Genomic DNA, 14,916 nt, shown 5'->3' with positions numbered 1-14,916 from the left:
GTATTACTATTTTTTTTTTGGTCATATGGTCTTTTCATTTCTCCTAGAGTCTTGTGATCACTTACCACTTTGCAAATCTGAATCTATGCCTTTGTGCTTCAGAAAGCTGTATGCTGTATATATGTTGTTTCATAATTTGAACAACTCTGGAAGTAATAGGGTTGTTGTGAAATACTTTGGATTTCTGACAGAATTCTAGAGAGCTTAGACAGCTACAAATGTGATGGCAAAAAAAAAAATTACCATTGTAGCCATGGGATGTTTTTCATGAGCTAAATTGTGAAGTAACACAGACAGTTTTCCTATAATTTTAAATACCCTCTTTCTGCCAATATATTGTGAAAATCTTTGAGAAACATAGCTCCTGAAAATGTGGACAGTTTATGTAATGGCAGTGTTACTGCTCAGCTGAATAAAGAGTATCATCAACAAGAAAAACTTGGGCAGGATGGAATTATATGTACAAATGAATAGTGTGTTTGAGAAAATTTGTTTGAGAAAATTAAGTGTATGGGTCTGGAGCAGAAGTCCTAAGGAGCAGTATCTAAGGGAGCTGAGATTGTTTAGACTGGAGAAAATGGGATTCAGGGTGGCCATTGTCTGCAACTACCTGAAAGGAGGTTGTAGGGAGGTGGGTGTCAGTGTTTTACCCCACATAGCAAGTGACAGGAGAAGAGGAAATGTCCTCAATTTGCACCAGAGGATGTTTAGTTTGGATATTATGAAAAATGTCTTCCATGAAAAGATGGTCAAGCATTGGAATAGGCTGCCCAGGAAAGTGGTGGAGTCACTGTCCTTGATTAACACATGGATGTGGTGTTTAGGGACATGGTTTAGTGGTGCACTTGACAGTGCTGTGGTTGGACTTGATGATCTTAAAAGTCTTTTACAGCCTAAATGATTCTGTGAAAATACTTGCCCAAGCATACTTCTTCAGGAATTTCTTTGTTAAGCTGTTTTCATGCCCTGGTATTGCTGACTGGCACATCTTCTGCACTTGCCAGGAGTTTGTTGGCTTTCCCAGAGCAGTCAGAACGTAGGTACAGTCTGCAAATGCATGGGAAAATCTGCTTTTCTTGGAGACAAATATAGGCCTGGAGTGCCTTGCAGGAGTGTAGCTGACATCTGCAGGCTTCCCTGCACTGTGCTGTTGTCAAATGTGGGATAAAGCAAATGCACCTCAAACAAGGGTTGGTTAAACACCCTGACACATTCTCAGAAATGGAAGAAAGGATTCCAGGTTCACTTGGATAAACAATTGTATCAGAAAGGTTTTAGGAATAGGGAAGAGCTGGTATGGGAGTAAGCAGCAAAGAAAGACCTTTTAGAGGTCTGAAGGGGCTTAGCAGCAGTTGCCCAGTTAGGCCTTGAAAAGACTATAAAAACAAATGGGACTAAGTAGAGAAAAATTTTAAGTGGAGGCATTTTGGAATGAGGATGCAAAACTATAAATAGTACCTCCCCTTAAGCAAAGGGACCAGAGAATCTCAGAATTATGAGAGAACTGAAGCATGAAAATGTGGTTCAATACCATGGGTTTCCTCTGAAACCTGCTGAAGGGATGTCATAGATCAGGCTGTAACAAAGGTGTTTGTATGTATGGTCTGAGCTACTACTGTTCTTAGGACAATGCAAGACTTCAGAGATAACTTGAAAGGAAAAAAGTAGAACTGTGCTTATGAAATTCATTGATGAAAAAAATGAGAAGCACTGGGAATAGAGAGAAGGAATGTAATTTTTTCTAGAGTTGGAAAGCTTTGAGATCTGGAATGATAGAATAGGATGAAATGTGAAATGCATCACATGGAATCTGGGGAGTGATAAGAAAACATGTGAGAGATTGGGAGCTTGTCTTTGGAGATCATAAAAAAGAAAAATCACTGCAAAGAAAAGAGTACCTGCTCTTTCTTACCACAGCAAACAGAAAAAAGAAGATGAAGGAAAGATTCATTAAAATACCAGTGGTGTCTGGAAGCTTTACCAAGCCTTAAATTTGTTCTGCTGTAATAAATTTTGCAGTTTGTTAATGGGAGGGGAACCAGAGTGGCAGAAATAGAAAAGCCAGGGGCCACCATCCCTGCACATAACTTGTCTAGTGCTGGCTTCATCATGTGGCATGTGAAAAGTTACATCTTTCAGATTGGAAATAAATGTTATAAGTGCCAGCAGTGTTCACTAATGGATTATTCTGTTGGTTCTGTTAGTGTATAATAATGTTAAAGTATCTTTTCAGCAGGGAGGACTTCATTTCATTTTTAAGAAATACTGGAAAATAACTGTGAATGTGGATAAATGAGAATTAACTCTTATCTTTTTTTTTCCACTGGGACTTTTCATAAAAAGTAAATCTATTCTTTTGTCTTTCAGCCATGGAAGAGTTAATAGTTGAGCTGCGCCTGTTTCTTGAACTTCTGGACCATGAATATCTAACTTCCACTGTCAGGGAGAAGAAGGCAGTAATAACTAACATTCTCCTGAGGATACAGTCATCAAAAGGTCAGTGCTGGGGTGTGTTTTCTCGCTTGCAGAATGCACAAAATAAGTCTGTGCTCAGTGAAATAACTTTTAAGAGCTGAAGACAAGCCCTAAATTGAAGCAAGACAGAAAGACAGGGTGAAGCCAAAGTGTAATTTTCCTGAATGCTTTCCTTTGTGTCCAGCAGTAAAATATTGCAAAAGGCACACTTAGAAGTATGTTGGGTGCACATAGGTGAACCCAGCCATAGAATTATTGCCTAGGTAGAATGTTTTCACTTCTGCTGGTAGAGTGGCTTCTTCATTTAGTTCGTGCCAGTAATGCTCTTGTGAGTTTTAATGTCAGAGAGTGCTGGCCACAGCACCGTTTCATCTGTCTCAAATGACCCAAATCCATCAAAAGCCTTGATACTGAGGTGGAGTCTGGTGCATAACTGATACAGGAGTGCCAAGCCAGAGATAGGAAATGGTTGTCAGAATGTTTGGATTGCATTTTGCAATTAGACTTACTTTTGTGTTTTCTTCCTATCTAAAACCATTTTTATTGCACAATTGCTTGTCTCCGTCAAGGTTATGGAACTGAGTGCAACATAAGTGATTCACTGTGTACAGGAACCTTTCCACAGAGTTTTAGTGAAGAGCATTCCTCACTATTTTTTCTAACAGTACCCTTATATTTTTTACCATGCTTTTCTGTATGCAGTGGCATCTGGGCCCTAAGACCTCTGTCTCCACTACATCTGACAGAAGTACTGCCAGTGTAAACCCCTGGTTTAGATTTTTGAAAAATAACAGAGTTTGTTGAAGAAAAATGCCACATTGTGAGCAACTGTATTTCTCTTGATTTGTTTCTTCTCTGGTAGAAAAATGTGGTCTTGTTTGTTGTAGTGTTGCCCCCATTTATTAAAGAAATAGTTTTTGCCGTGGGATTTAAGTCCAAGGAGATCTTTAAAGTAATGATTGTCCTCTTTTCCATTTTGACATTCTTAAAGACCCACCGCTATTTCTACTTCCTACTGAGAGAACAAGGTAGATACCAATTTCTCATATTGTGGAAGGAGTCTTCATGCTCCAAAAGCTCATCAAAATACACCAAACTCCTCAAAAATCTGTAGGGGTGAACCTGCAATTTATGTTTAGAAACAGCTGTATTTTACTGGCATTCAAAATAACCTCAGCAATGCTGAGCTGACACTGCGTGTTCTTCTTGAAATCTTTACAACTAGATTTACTGAGAAAAACATCTGACTTTTTCTAGAAGTCAGGTGTCATTCTGTTGCCAGCTTTGAAAACATGGGGAAAGATTGTCACATCCTTTCTTTTGGGATTGTGGATGGTGTTCCAGGATACGAAAACCCCTCCATTTCACAATGCTGAGTATGTCTCTAGACTCTAGAGTTCAATTATTTATGCTGTTAAATTGTGGAGTGATGCTTGCATTGGTTTGGCCTGAGCAGACTTGTGTCCTCCATCAGTTTCTAGGCATGATGTGGGAGTTAGCTCGGCAAAGATCTGCTCCTTGTAGACAGCTCAAAATCACTTTGAGGGCGAGAGGTCTTAACTGTGTGAATATCAATTTCTGTGTGCCAGGACACTTTCCTAGGTGTGTCCAGTCTATGGCTCTACATGTGGTGACAGATAAGAAGACCCCAGAACCATAGCTTCAGCACCTACCATTTAGGTTTTAAAGCCTATTGCAGGCTCTGTAACAAGATCCATTTCATCCAATTACAGGATCCATCCATCACCAAGATCCCTATGAGATCCATGTATTAAGTGGTAGGGCTTTGCTCAGTGCGGTTGTTACTGGAACATTTTACTCACCTCTAGTGCCTTCGTTCAAGGAGATCAAATGTAATTTCAAAGAAAAGTTGCAAAAGTGATTAAAGGATCCAGAAATATGCCTTCAAATTAACCAAAATGAGGTGTCATAATTAATCTTTATGTAGAAAAGGAGTGACTGGGAACAAGCTCCTAGACTTACACAAGAGTAAGTGCAATGGCTGAATGCTTGTTTTTGAAGTGGAAATAAAGCATGTTTTGAGCATTGAAGCTGTGAACTAATGGAAGAACTTAGCAAGTTCTGCATGCCATTGCTGGCATCTTATCAAGATGGAATATTTTGCTAAAAGATATGCTCTAGTTCAAACTAGAGTTAAGGAAACCCCATAGTTTGGTTAAATAAGAGATCATAGGACTATGCTTTATATGTCTATAAACTTTAGTTTGTGTAATTGAATAGACTTCAAGCCAGCATGGCCTCTAAAAAAGCATCCAGTTTCTCTCCCCAGGCTGCTCATGTATTGCCTCTTCCTTTCTGCTAGCACAAACATTATTTGGTTTTTTTTTACTGGTTTAGTCCTAACCAGTGTCACTTCCCTGGTCTGGTTCAACCTAAGGCCACACACATGCTGGCTCAAAGGAGAGGTTGGTGCAGGGACAGGAACAAGGCAGGGAAGGAGAGGAACTGCCTCCTTGGGAGCTCTGCCATGATGTCCTGGCCTTGAGTGTGTGTGAAACTACCCAGGGAGTCATGTACTTTACTGGAGCCGACCCTGCTGCTTTTTTTATCAGTCATAACATTCAGTACTCCCATCCCTTTGAAACTATTCATCTCTTCATTAGAATTAAAAGCAATAAAAGATGCATAAACCCACAGTACTCTGTAACTAAGATGAACTATCATTTGGAGTCTGTTTTTCAAATTGTTGTTTTACTCCACCCACACGACTCCACACGAGCTCTTAGGTTGCTGGCACAGTTTAAGAGGCTTGAGGACTATGCTGAGTTCAAGCTCTGTAGTTGCATTTGCAAAAATCAACATTCATGAATCCAATAGGATTTTTTGATTGCTGGAGAAGAACCTGTAAGATCAATGGGGAATGGTGATGGTGGATCTGGGAAACTGGGAACTGGCTGCCTTTGTTAGAACGTCTGGAAATGAGCAATTATGTTTTTCTTTGTAAAGGTGTGGAAGTTACTGTGATGGCCTGGTTTGGTTTCAGTAAAACACTTCAAACTGAGTGAGTTCTCACTTGGGGAATTCTTTAGAAGTATTTTGCCTTGTTTTGTTCCATCTCCCCTAAATGCACACTGTTTTCTTCATCTAATATCTATCAAGCAGAGAGAACTGGGCCAGGCAGATGTGTTCTTCAGGTTGTAGCTGCTTGGCCTCAACCTGCCCTGCATCCAAACCAGTGGTTACTCTGAATAGCTGGCAAAACTATAAACCTTATTTTTCTTCCTGAGCCTTGGCATGTCCAGTGGAGTGTAGGTCTGAAGAAAACACTTGGCATTTCATTCTAAAACTCAGACTTTTTTCTAAAAAACAAAGACACAAAGAGTTTATTTTGGAGTAAGAACTGTTGCTGGATTTAGTAATTTAATATGACTGTCAACACTGCCTGTTTTCCTTAACAGGACCTGATGCCCTAAATCTGTTGTACTCCTTTTGCAGTGTAATTTGGTAGAAGGAATTAAACGTTAGAGCAGGTTCTTGTTTAAATAGATATACATGAAAACTGGAGAAAAATAGTTTTATAGAGTCAACAGTATTCACTTGGAATAGTTTGGGGTTTTTTCAGTAAAAATTCTTTCGTATATGACTTCTGGTTGTTATGGAAAGCATGGGAGACATGGATATGGATGGCAGTCACAATATGGACTCATCACTCCTTTTAAAGAGCAATGAATGAAAGTTGTACTGAAAAAAAAAAAGAAAAAAAGGAATGTTTCCCAAGACTAATCACTCTCTTTATTTGTAGGAAGAAAGAAGAATCAGTAGTCTTTAGAGACAGTTTAATAATATCAGTGTTGTTTTTCAACCCATGACTTCACAGCCAGTGGGACTGGGATATTATGACAAGAAATGTTTCATCATTGATTACATTTTTGAGAATTATATGATCTTGACCAAAAGGCATCCATTTGACTATGTAAATATATATTTTAAAAATGCAGCTAAAGACTAGGAACTAAATTCTGTCTAGGGTTAAGAAGGGTACAATCCATGGACTGAATTTTTGCCAGAACACTGAGGAGATGCACCCTAATCTTCTTTTGATATTTAGAAGAATAAACAATATCCTGTTTCTATGAAGGGAATTCAACTGTGATTTAAATTACTGTGCCAAAAACACATAGTGAGTTGGTCATTCCTCTTTTCTCCTGTGAGGGAGATGCAACAATGACACAAAGGACCCTCAAAGCAATTTACATTCATTCTTTTCCCTTATCAAATTCACCTGGAAAACTACAAGGTTATTAAAAATAAAAAAAATAGTAAGAAGGAAATGCTGGGAAAATATGCTCAGTGTGCATTTCTGTTAATGCTGAATTGGTTTGGGCAGTGTCCCTCAGCAGTGCTCCAGGCTGGAGTGTCACAGCATCCTGCTCCCCTGGGACTTAGACTCACACCACAGCTCCATGATCAGAGGTGGTGGTGGCAGCAGGGTCCCAGGGAACATGGGCACTGTGGGCTTGGCCAAAGAGCTGTCACCATCACTTCCAGGAAAAGCAGGCAGGTGGGGGCTCTTTTTCCACCCTCTTCTTCATTCTTTTGGCATGAAAGATGGTTTGGGGCTTGTTTCTGCATGATGGCTTTGCCCATCCAAAATGTGCTACAGGAACAACTGTTGATCATCTCCACTGAAAAAAGGCAGCTGGTCATGTACTGCCCACAGGCTATGTTTTATTCACTGTATGGTGCCACTGGGATGTTTTCAAATGTGGCCTATTCCCCCAGTACATGTTTTTATCTGGCAGGCACCTTGGCAGCGTGTTTTGAGTTTGAGATGGATGGGCAGTTCAGAATGATTTCCTGTAATTTTTTTTAATGTCTGGTATTTGTTGATCCAAACAGCATATATGTCATTATCATATAGAGCAAGTATGTGTTTGTTCTGCTTGATTAAATTCCTGAATTCCCAGCATTCTTCCAGTCTTGCCTCAGTAACTGCACTTGGGAGGTGGGCTGTGATCAGAACTGCATGCCAGATTTCAGTGTGTGACAGTCAGACATGGGAGCCACATGGGGAAAAAATACCCCATTTGCATCCACCAAGGTATTAAGTGATGTTTGTTTCTCTTCCACAGGTTTAGAAATAAAAGAACATGTCCAGAAGCAAGAAGTTGCCAACAGTTTGCCGGCGCCTCCTCAAATGCCTCTGCCAGAAATACCTCAGCAGTGGCTGGTGAGTGTTATATTTAATTATATAAATATATAGAAGAGAGAATGTATTTATGGTAAGTCCTAAAAGAATTGGTTACAAGGGAGAAGAGCCTGCAGGTCCAGGGAAATAATTATTCCTCTCACCTCTGCTTTGGTTGAGGGAATTCGGTTCAGCCTGAAGAAGAGATGTAAAAAAATTCCCTGTGGTGAAATAAGCCTGGGAATAGGTCACCTGCAAAGGCTGTGGAATGGCAATCCTTGGAGATTTTCAGAATTCAGACAAAAGTCTGAGCAACATAGCCTTAATTTCAGAAGTTGACCTGTCCTATGTTGGAGGTTGGCTTAGCCAAGCTCACAGGTCCCAGACAGTTTCTTACACTTTTACTGGCAACATTTCCTGGAGCAAGCCTAATGAGAAGATTCCTTTCAGTCGCTGAAAAATGAAGATGCAGAGTTTAAAAATGAAGGAAGAATACTTCATTTTTTATGAATAAAGTCTGTAGTGCCTTTCCTGCCCAGTCTCTGGGTAAGAAATTCCCTTCAGATCAAGCAGATGCACTGATTCTTAGAGGTGTTTATAGCAAAGATACTGATTGAGATCTGTAATTCAATCCTCCAGTTGGGAGCAGCTGTCTTGTTATAGAAAAAAACTGTAAACAAAGTTTCAGTGCTTCTCTCCTAGTGACCTTACAGTAGATATGATGAAGAAAACATTTTCAACATTTTTTTGGAGAAGCATAAGCATATCGTGGTTCAGCCTGTTGAAGGTTGAACTGATACTGATAAAGTATCCATCCCTTTATTCTTGTGTGGAAAATTTTGTGCACAGGGATGAGGACCATCCATGGAGACCCACATTCATTGAAGCAGGAAGCACAGATGCAGCTTACAGGGCCAGAGTAACTGGATGGCTGATGTTCTGCCTCATTTTAGTGTGGTATTTTGTTACCACATTTATGCCTGGGATATATAAGCCAGTAGCATCTTATGAACATATAAACTAATGTATCAAATCAAGCTCCCAGCCAGCCTTTTTTTAAAATGCTATGGACTGCAGAAAAAAAACAAAAAACAAAAAAAAGCCACAACAAACATGTATTGTATAGAATACCTTAATCTTACTTTCTTTCTAAGCAAAGCTAGCTTTAGGTTTGTGACAGTAGATTAATTATGCATATATTTAATGGATGCAAAAGAAGTCTTATTAATATGCAGTGAAACTTAGAAAATCCATTTCATGGTTAACAGTGCCAGAAACTGATTATTTTTATTTAACTCAAAATACATACAGCATAAATTAGAAGGGAAAGAGTTCAGAACAGGCAGGATAATTATGCAAAATGAACATGCCTTTGAAATGTAGACTTCAGGTACTTCAGGTTTCATAAACTGAAACCAACTAAGATCCTCAGTCTTTATATTTGTGTGGGTTCAGTTTGGCTCTGAATATTCAAGTTGTTTTTCTTAGGACAGCCCATCTCCTTTTCCTTTTTCATACACTAATGTGTAAATTCCCCTAAAGTTGGTACAGCTGCAGCAAGTTAAATGGTGTGAAGTATGACTTAGGTCCAGGAGGTCAGCACTGGTTTTTGCAGTAGTTAATTTTGGATTTTTAATAACAAAAATATTTCTCTGAGATACTGTGGGAATTACCATGGAAGTTGACACAGTTAGAGTTGGCTGATCTGCAGTGTGGTCTTCCCATGCTGAGCCTGGCAAAGTGGAGTTTGAACATGGCCCTCCCTTGTGATCTGCCTCTAACACTGCAGATGTTTTCACCTCAGTGAATTCATCAATTTTTTCCATAGAGTTAAGAGCTGATTTTTGTCAGTGGTTCTGCAATTCTGCTGCTGCTGTCAGGCAGTGGTGGATTTCACCTCCCTTTCAGTGCCACTATGAGATGAGCCAGGAGGTGTCCCAAGCCTCCCATTGTCTTACACTATCCAAATACAGGTTAAAAGTGGTGATATTTTAATATGGTGTCACATTGTAATTTGTGAAAAAGATGACAGACTGCTGCTGTCCTGCAAAAGACCAGGAGGAATCCGAACAAAAAGACAAAACCATCAGCTTTTTTGTCCTTTGAACACTGTGGTAAGCTCAGACCCCAGTCTTACTTTGAATTCTTCTCCTGAAGTCACATTGCTATAATGGAGTTGATCATTAGCTGTTTCTTGGAAACCTTTCCCTATTAGGTGTCTCTTAAACCCTTGATATTATTGATATGTTCAGAGACTGTCATATTAGCTTTCTTTTCATACACAGGACATTAGTGACAGTGGCCAAGATCTAATTCTCTCAGCCATTACTGCTCTTGTATGGTGATTTTTCAATCCACCCTGAATCAATGGACTCCTAAAAATTTGTAGCTGATGCCAATCTCTATGAAAACTGTACATAATTGCAGTGATATAAATACTGAGCTACCTTTCCAGCCACTTTTCATAGACTGTGTTTCCATAGCTGAGTGGCAAAAAATTCCCTGGGCCCCACAGGCTGGAATATCCTGCTGCCGGTTGCCCTTCTTCACGTGGCAAGTTGGAAGTCATTCTCTATGGCACCTCTTTTTGACAGCTATTCAGGACAAAAAGTTTTTTCCACTTGCTAAGTAACATCTAGTGATGGTCTCAGCCTCCAATGAAAACACATTGTGCTGATGGAGCATAGGAATTTACTGGAGGTGGGAATCAATAACTTCAAATAAATTATACACTGTTTTAAAATCTCTGGGTTTAGCCCATTGAATGTGATGAAAATTAAAGGTTCATTTACACCACTGTTGCTCTTTATGTCACTCAAGGATTTCTGCATTCAAAAATGTTTAGTCTGAACTGGTGTTTAAGTTTCTCCTTATGTAAAGATGTGTGGGTGGGAAGGAATTCAATACTCCTTAAAGTAGTGCCAGGAGCCAGAATTATGTGTGGGCAGGTGCTGTGCAAGGTTTCCTTTGTAAATCTGCAAATAGACCTGCATATTTGCTCAGGCCAAATCTTTTATCAGTTTTGTTATTCATCAGCCCATGAACAAAGAGTATAAAATTCATTTTATTGAGACCTACTGTTAATAGTTTAAACTAAGTCTCCAGTTAATAAAACACATTAGAACCTGGAGAGTTTTCCTGGACTCTGTGGGCTTTTAAGGGACAAAGTTGAGGGACAAAGTTGGGCCTTAGATACATTTGAATTAAGAAAATCACTAAGCACACAGTCTCTTAGTAATTCTCTTTTATATACATTTCCTTGGCTACATCTAGCTCTCTAATGTAGAGGACTAGTCTGGCAGACTTTCTGTCAGGCGTAGAAAGTCCAAATCCCTCTTGCTTTAGTCTGTGTGTGCAGCTCTTTTAGGTGGCTGGCAAATTAAACTCTGCAGATAAAGGATGTGAAGCTTAAGGGCAACGCTGAGTCCCTCTAGAGAGCTGAGACACCACTTGTCTGGGTGTGTTACTTTGAATTTGCCAGCAGGGATGCAGTGCCAACAGCTCTGAGGCTTTGTTTGGGTCAGCTGCAGAGCAGGAGGTCGCTGTGTTTGAAATGGAGTCCTGTCTGTTCTCCCTTCCGGAACCTGCTCACTGCCAGGGCTTGTCTTCAGCCTGCCTCATCCACCTCCACATCAGCAGCTGCTTTTATGGCTTTCCCCTGCTCTTCACAGGCAAGAAGCAGTGCTTGATGATGGGTTTGGAGGAATAACACAGCCAAGGCTCTGTGCATGCTTCAAAGTGCTGCTGATGGTTTAACACCTGGGATCCCATCATTGCACCATCACCAAGCTGCCTTGAAGTACATTTTCCACTGAGGCAGTGGGATAATATCCGGTGTGTCCCGCTGCTCAGATGTGCCTGAGGATTACTGGCATAAATTATCCACAGCATGACAGTGACAGAATACTTCTAGCCTCCAAGCATTTGGTTGTCATATTACATCTGACAGTTGGTGATTTCATTGCACTGTGCTGTCCAACAAAATCAAACACAAACAGCACACTTAGCTATTTTGCATGTTTTTCACAGTGAAATTGAGTGTACGTTTTGTTTTTCTTGGAATATTGACAATTTAATAATTATTTAACCACAACAAATGTTCAGCAAAATTCCAGAACCCTGTAGATATGAATCAAAAGAATGGGTCATCTTCCTCCAACCCACTCCTGCACAATACACATTCACTCTGTAGGAGTGCTTCATATAAATGGGTTTCCTGTTGTGGAGAAATCATTTGACAGCCTCCCTTTATCTGGCTGCCTGTCAGATAAACTCTTAGATATTTATTAGAAAATGCTGAAATGAGACAGCATCCTTGCAGAAGAAGAAAAATCACTTGGAAATCAAAAAGAATCTTGAGGTGATATATCACCAATTATATTAATCATTCTTTGCCCAGCAAACAAAAAAGTGACAGTTTTTGAACTTTTTCTAAAGTGTGCCTTGAGAAAAGTGCCATGACAGAAGCAAAGGGTCCATGTGTCAGGTGGGTACTTGGGATTCTCTGTTTAATCTGCCTTTTCCTTCTAACACTGAAAAACAGTTGTTATTCTCTGTTTCTCTTTAAAGATGATCTTAAGACAGTGCTAATTTTCAGGTTCTTTCCTTCCTTCCTGGAGCAGAGTCAAAAGAAGAGTCGAAAGCCACAAAAATAAATTTAACAAATATTCATTTGTTTCGTTCAGAGCTGGCTATACCCTCAGCTTGAACAGGTCTGAGCAAGTTCTTCCATAATGATGGAACAAGTACAGAAGCCTTTTTTGAATTATCAGTGCAGTTACTCTTACTGCAGGCAGTGATAAAGTATTAACCCTTTCAGAAACCAACTAAAATCTACTTGCTAGCATTAGGTTTCTTTAACCCACTATTTCAATTTTAAAGTTGTTCCACCATCCCAGTACTCATTGCCAGTCTTTGTCTGTGTGTTTAAGTAGGTCCTTTCCCCCTCACCGTACATGTGCTTCAGATATCCTTTGTAATCCAAATCATATTCCTCTCAGATTTCATTTCATTCCACTGTGTATAAGAAAGGCTCTATCAGTTCCTTTCTGAGCTATGGTTTAATGCTAGTGAATGATACCAATGTTTCTCCTGAGCAGCTGCTATAAGGATCATGTACTTTGCTCATGGGTGACCAGAACAGCAGTCATAGGACATAGAATCATTTAGGTTGGAAAAGACCCTTAAGATCATTGAGTCCAACTGCTTGCCTAAAGCTCCCATTAAACTGTGTCCCTCCATGCCACATCTACACAACTTTAGATAGCTCCAGTAGTGGTGGCTTCACTGCTTCCCTGGGCAGCCTGTTTCAGTGCTTGGCCATCCTTCTGGTGAATACATTTCTTCTGATATCTGAACCTCCCCTGGCATGACTTGAGACAGTGACGTTTGTCCTGTTGCTTGTTACTTGGGAGAAGAGACTGACCCCACCTAGCTACAACCTTCTTTCAGGTGAGGGATAGGGTCTCTCCTGAGCCTCCTTTTCTCCAGGCTAAACACCCCTGGCTCCCTCAGCCTCTAAGACTTGTGTTCCAGACCCTTTCCCAGCTCTGTTGCCCTTCTCTGGACTCGCTCCAGCACCTCAGTGTCTTTCTTGTTGTGAGGGGCCCAAAAGGATTTGAGGTGTGACCTCACCGGTGCTGAGTACAAGGGGACAGTCACTGCCCTGGTCCTGTTGGCTACACTACTGCTGATCCAGGCCAGGTGCCATTGGCCTTCTTGGCCACCTGGGCACACTGGGATTGTGGAATATAATATGTCATTGCATAAAGAATAAGGAGGAAGAAATGTATACCACCTCTTTTTGATGTTAGCAATGTCTTGCAGGACACTATAGTTGCTATTTCTGTTTTCCACGGTTGAGGCTGGTGAATTATTGTTGATGATTTATTTCTCATTTACAAAAGGTACCCCAGAAAAGTTTTAGTTAAAGCAATTACCTTCTCAGTTAATTTATAGTATACCTTTATAGCAATACACATCACCATATTTCAAGACTTTCCTCTTGTCTAAGCTGCCAGAATGAGCTGTTCTCAGCTGCTTTTAGTTGGAATTTACATTTAAACTGGATGAGTTAGAGTAGAATTGAACTCCTTTACCAAATTCTTTCTATGATCATTGTGAAGCTATTTGCCTTTTGTCTTTTTTTTAACTAGATACTGATGATCTTTGACCTTCCTACAAGAAAATTATTAGATTACTAATGCCACAGATTTCGCAGGATATTTTCCCACTATTTATTGTAGAATGCTCACATTTCTGACCTCAGGTTTTTCATTTCTTGTTTCTATGCCACAGCTGTCCATAAAACCCCATCCCTGTGTTAGGGACCAAATTTTTTTGCTTTCCTGATCATACTCATTAATGTTTTGTGCACAAATACATGGGGAAGAAATTAGGCCAGTAAGGACCAAGTCTCCTCTTGTTGTAATTTGATGCAGTGCTCAGACCCTTAGACCTATTGTTCCAGTGGAAATGCTGTTGGGTATACTTTTATCACTGTACTGCCTTGTCCTCACTGTCATGTCACACACTTGGATGAGTTTATTAACTTCTGGAAGAGAAAGGTGATTTTGTCTTTTCTGGGGAGTACAGACACTTCTTTGAGCACAGTCAGAATAAACAACTCTGACTGAGAGCCCCATGCTGTTTAAAATTCAGATTAATCTTTCTCATGTAATATGTATGAAAGTATTCCCTAGCATTAATTAAAGCCCATTTCATTTCTTGGTACACACAGCCCCTTTGCTTGACATGAGTCAAGTCTATTGTTTTGTCTGAGTGATGCTTCCAACTGGCTGTGTAATAATCTTTTACTATAAATTATGAATGATACAGAAATACCTTGTTTTTGTTTCTGGCTCATTCGCTTTCACTTTTAATTATTTTTTTAGATCTTCTGTTTCTTCCATTGAGTCAGGAGTTTATTTTCACTCCAATCTTCCACAGAGTTTGGGCGTAACTCTTTCCAGCTACCTGTCTTTTCAGTGGTGCATTCCATGCTCCAGTCTTTTTGGGTTTATTTACTATCTCAAATAATACATATGTAATTACATACAGCAGCAAGAACTGAGACAATTTGTGTCTGGACACAGACTGACAGTGCCATCAGAGGTGCAAGAACCAGCTGGGTTTTCTACTCAGTCAATATACTATGTTGTTCTGTTACTGTTTCCACTTGGTCCTCTTCATTGTCATCTTTGCCTTTCTGTTTCTTAGGTGAAGGGGTTATTCAGGTATCTGAGCAGATGTGTTGTAACTTGTGAAATAGTAACTCAGCTCCTGGTGAGGTA

At 39.9% G+C, this 14,916-nt stretch overlaps 1 protein-coding gene across 2 annotated transcripts in view; it reads left to right on the top strand.

Moving 5' to 3' along the window:
- AFAP1 (actin filament associated protein 1) overlaps nucleotides 1-14,916 on the top strand; it is a 113,906-nt gene that overhangs the window by 47,915 nt on the left and 51,075 nt on the right. For both annotated transcript variants that reach the window (XM_053976477.1, XM_053976479.1), the window contains exons 2-3: nucleotides 2,368-2,496; nucleotides 7,569-7,666. In XM_053976477.1, coding sequence (XP_053832452.1) covers nucleotides 2,370-2,496; nucleotides 7,569-7,666 — 225 coding nt within the window. In that variant the 5' untranslated portion in view covers nucleotides 2,368-2,369. The remainder of the gene's footprint in view (nucleotides 1-2,367; nucleotides 2,497-7,568; nucleotides 7,667-14,916) is intronic.

Source organism: Vidua macroura, chromosome 4 (genome assembly GCF_024509145.1).
Source record: "Vidua macroura isolate BioBank_ID:100142 chromosome 4, ASM2450914v1, whole genome shotgun sequence".
Classification (NCBI taxonomy): Eukaryota; Metazoa; Chordata; class Aves; order Passeriformes; family Viduidae; genus Vidua; species Vidua macroura.
The sequence above is the reverse complement of the archived record's forward strand: the minus strand, read 5'-3'. Positions and strand labels throughout refer to the sequence as shown.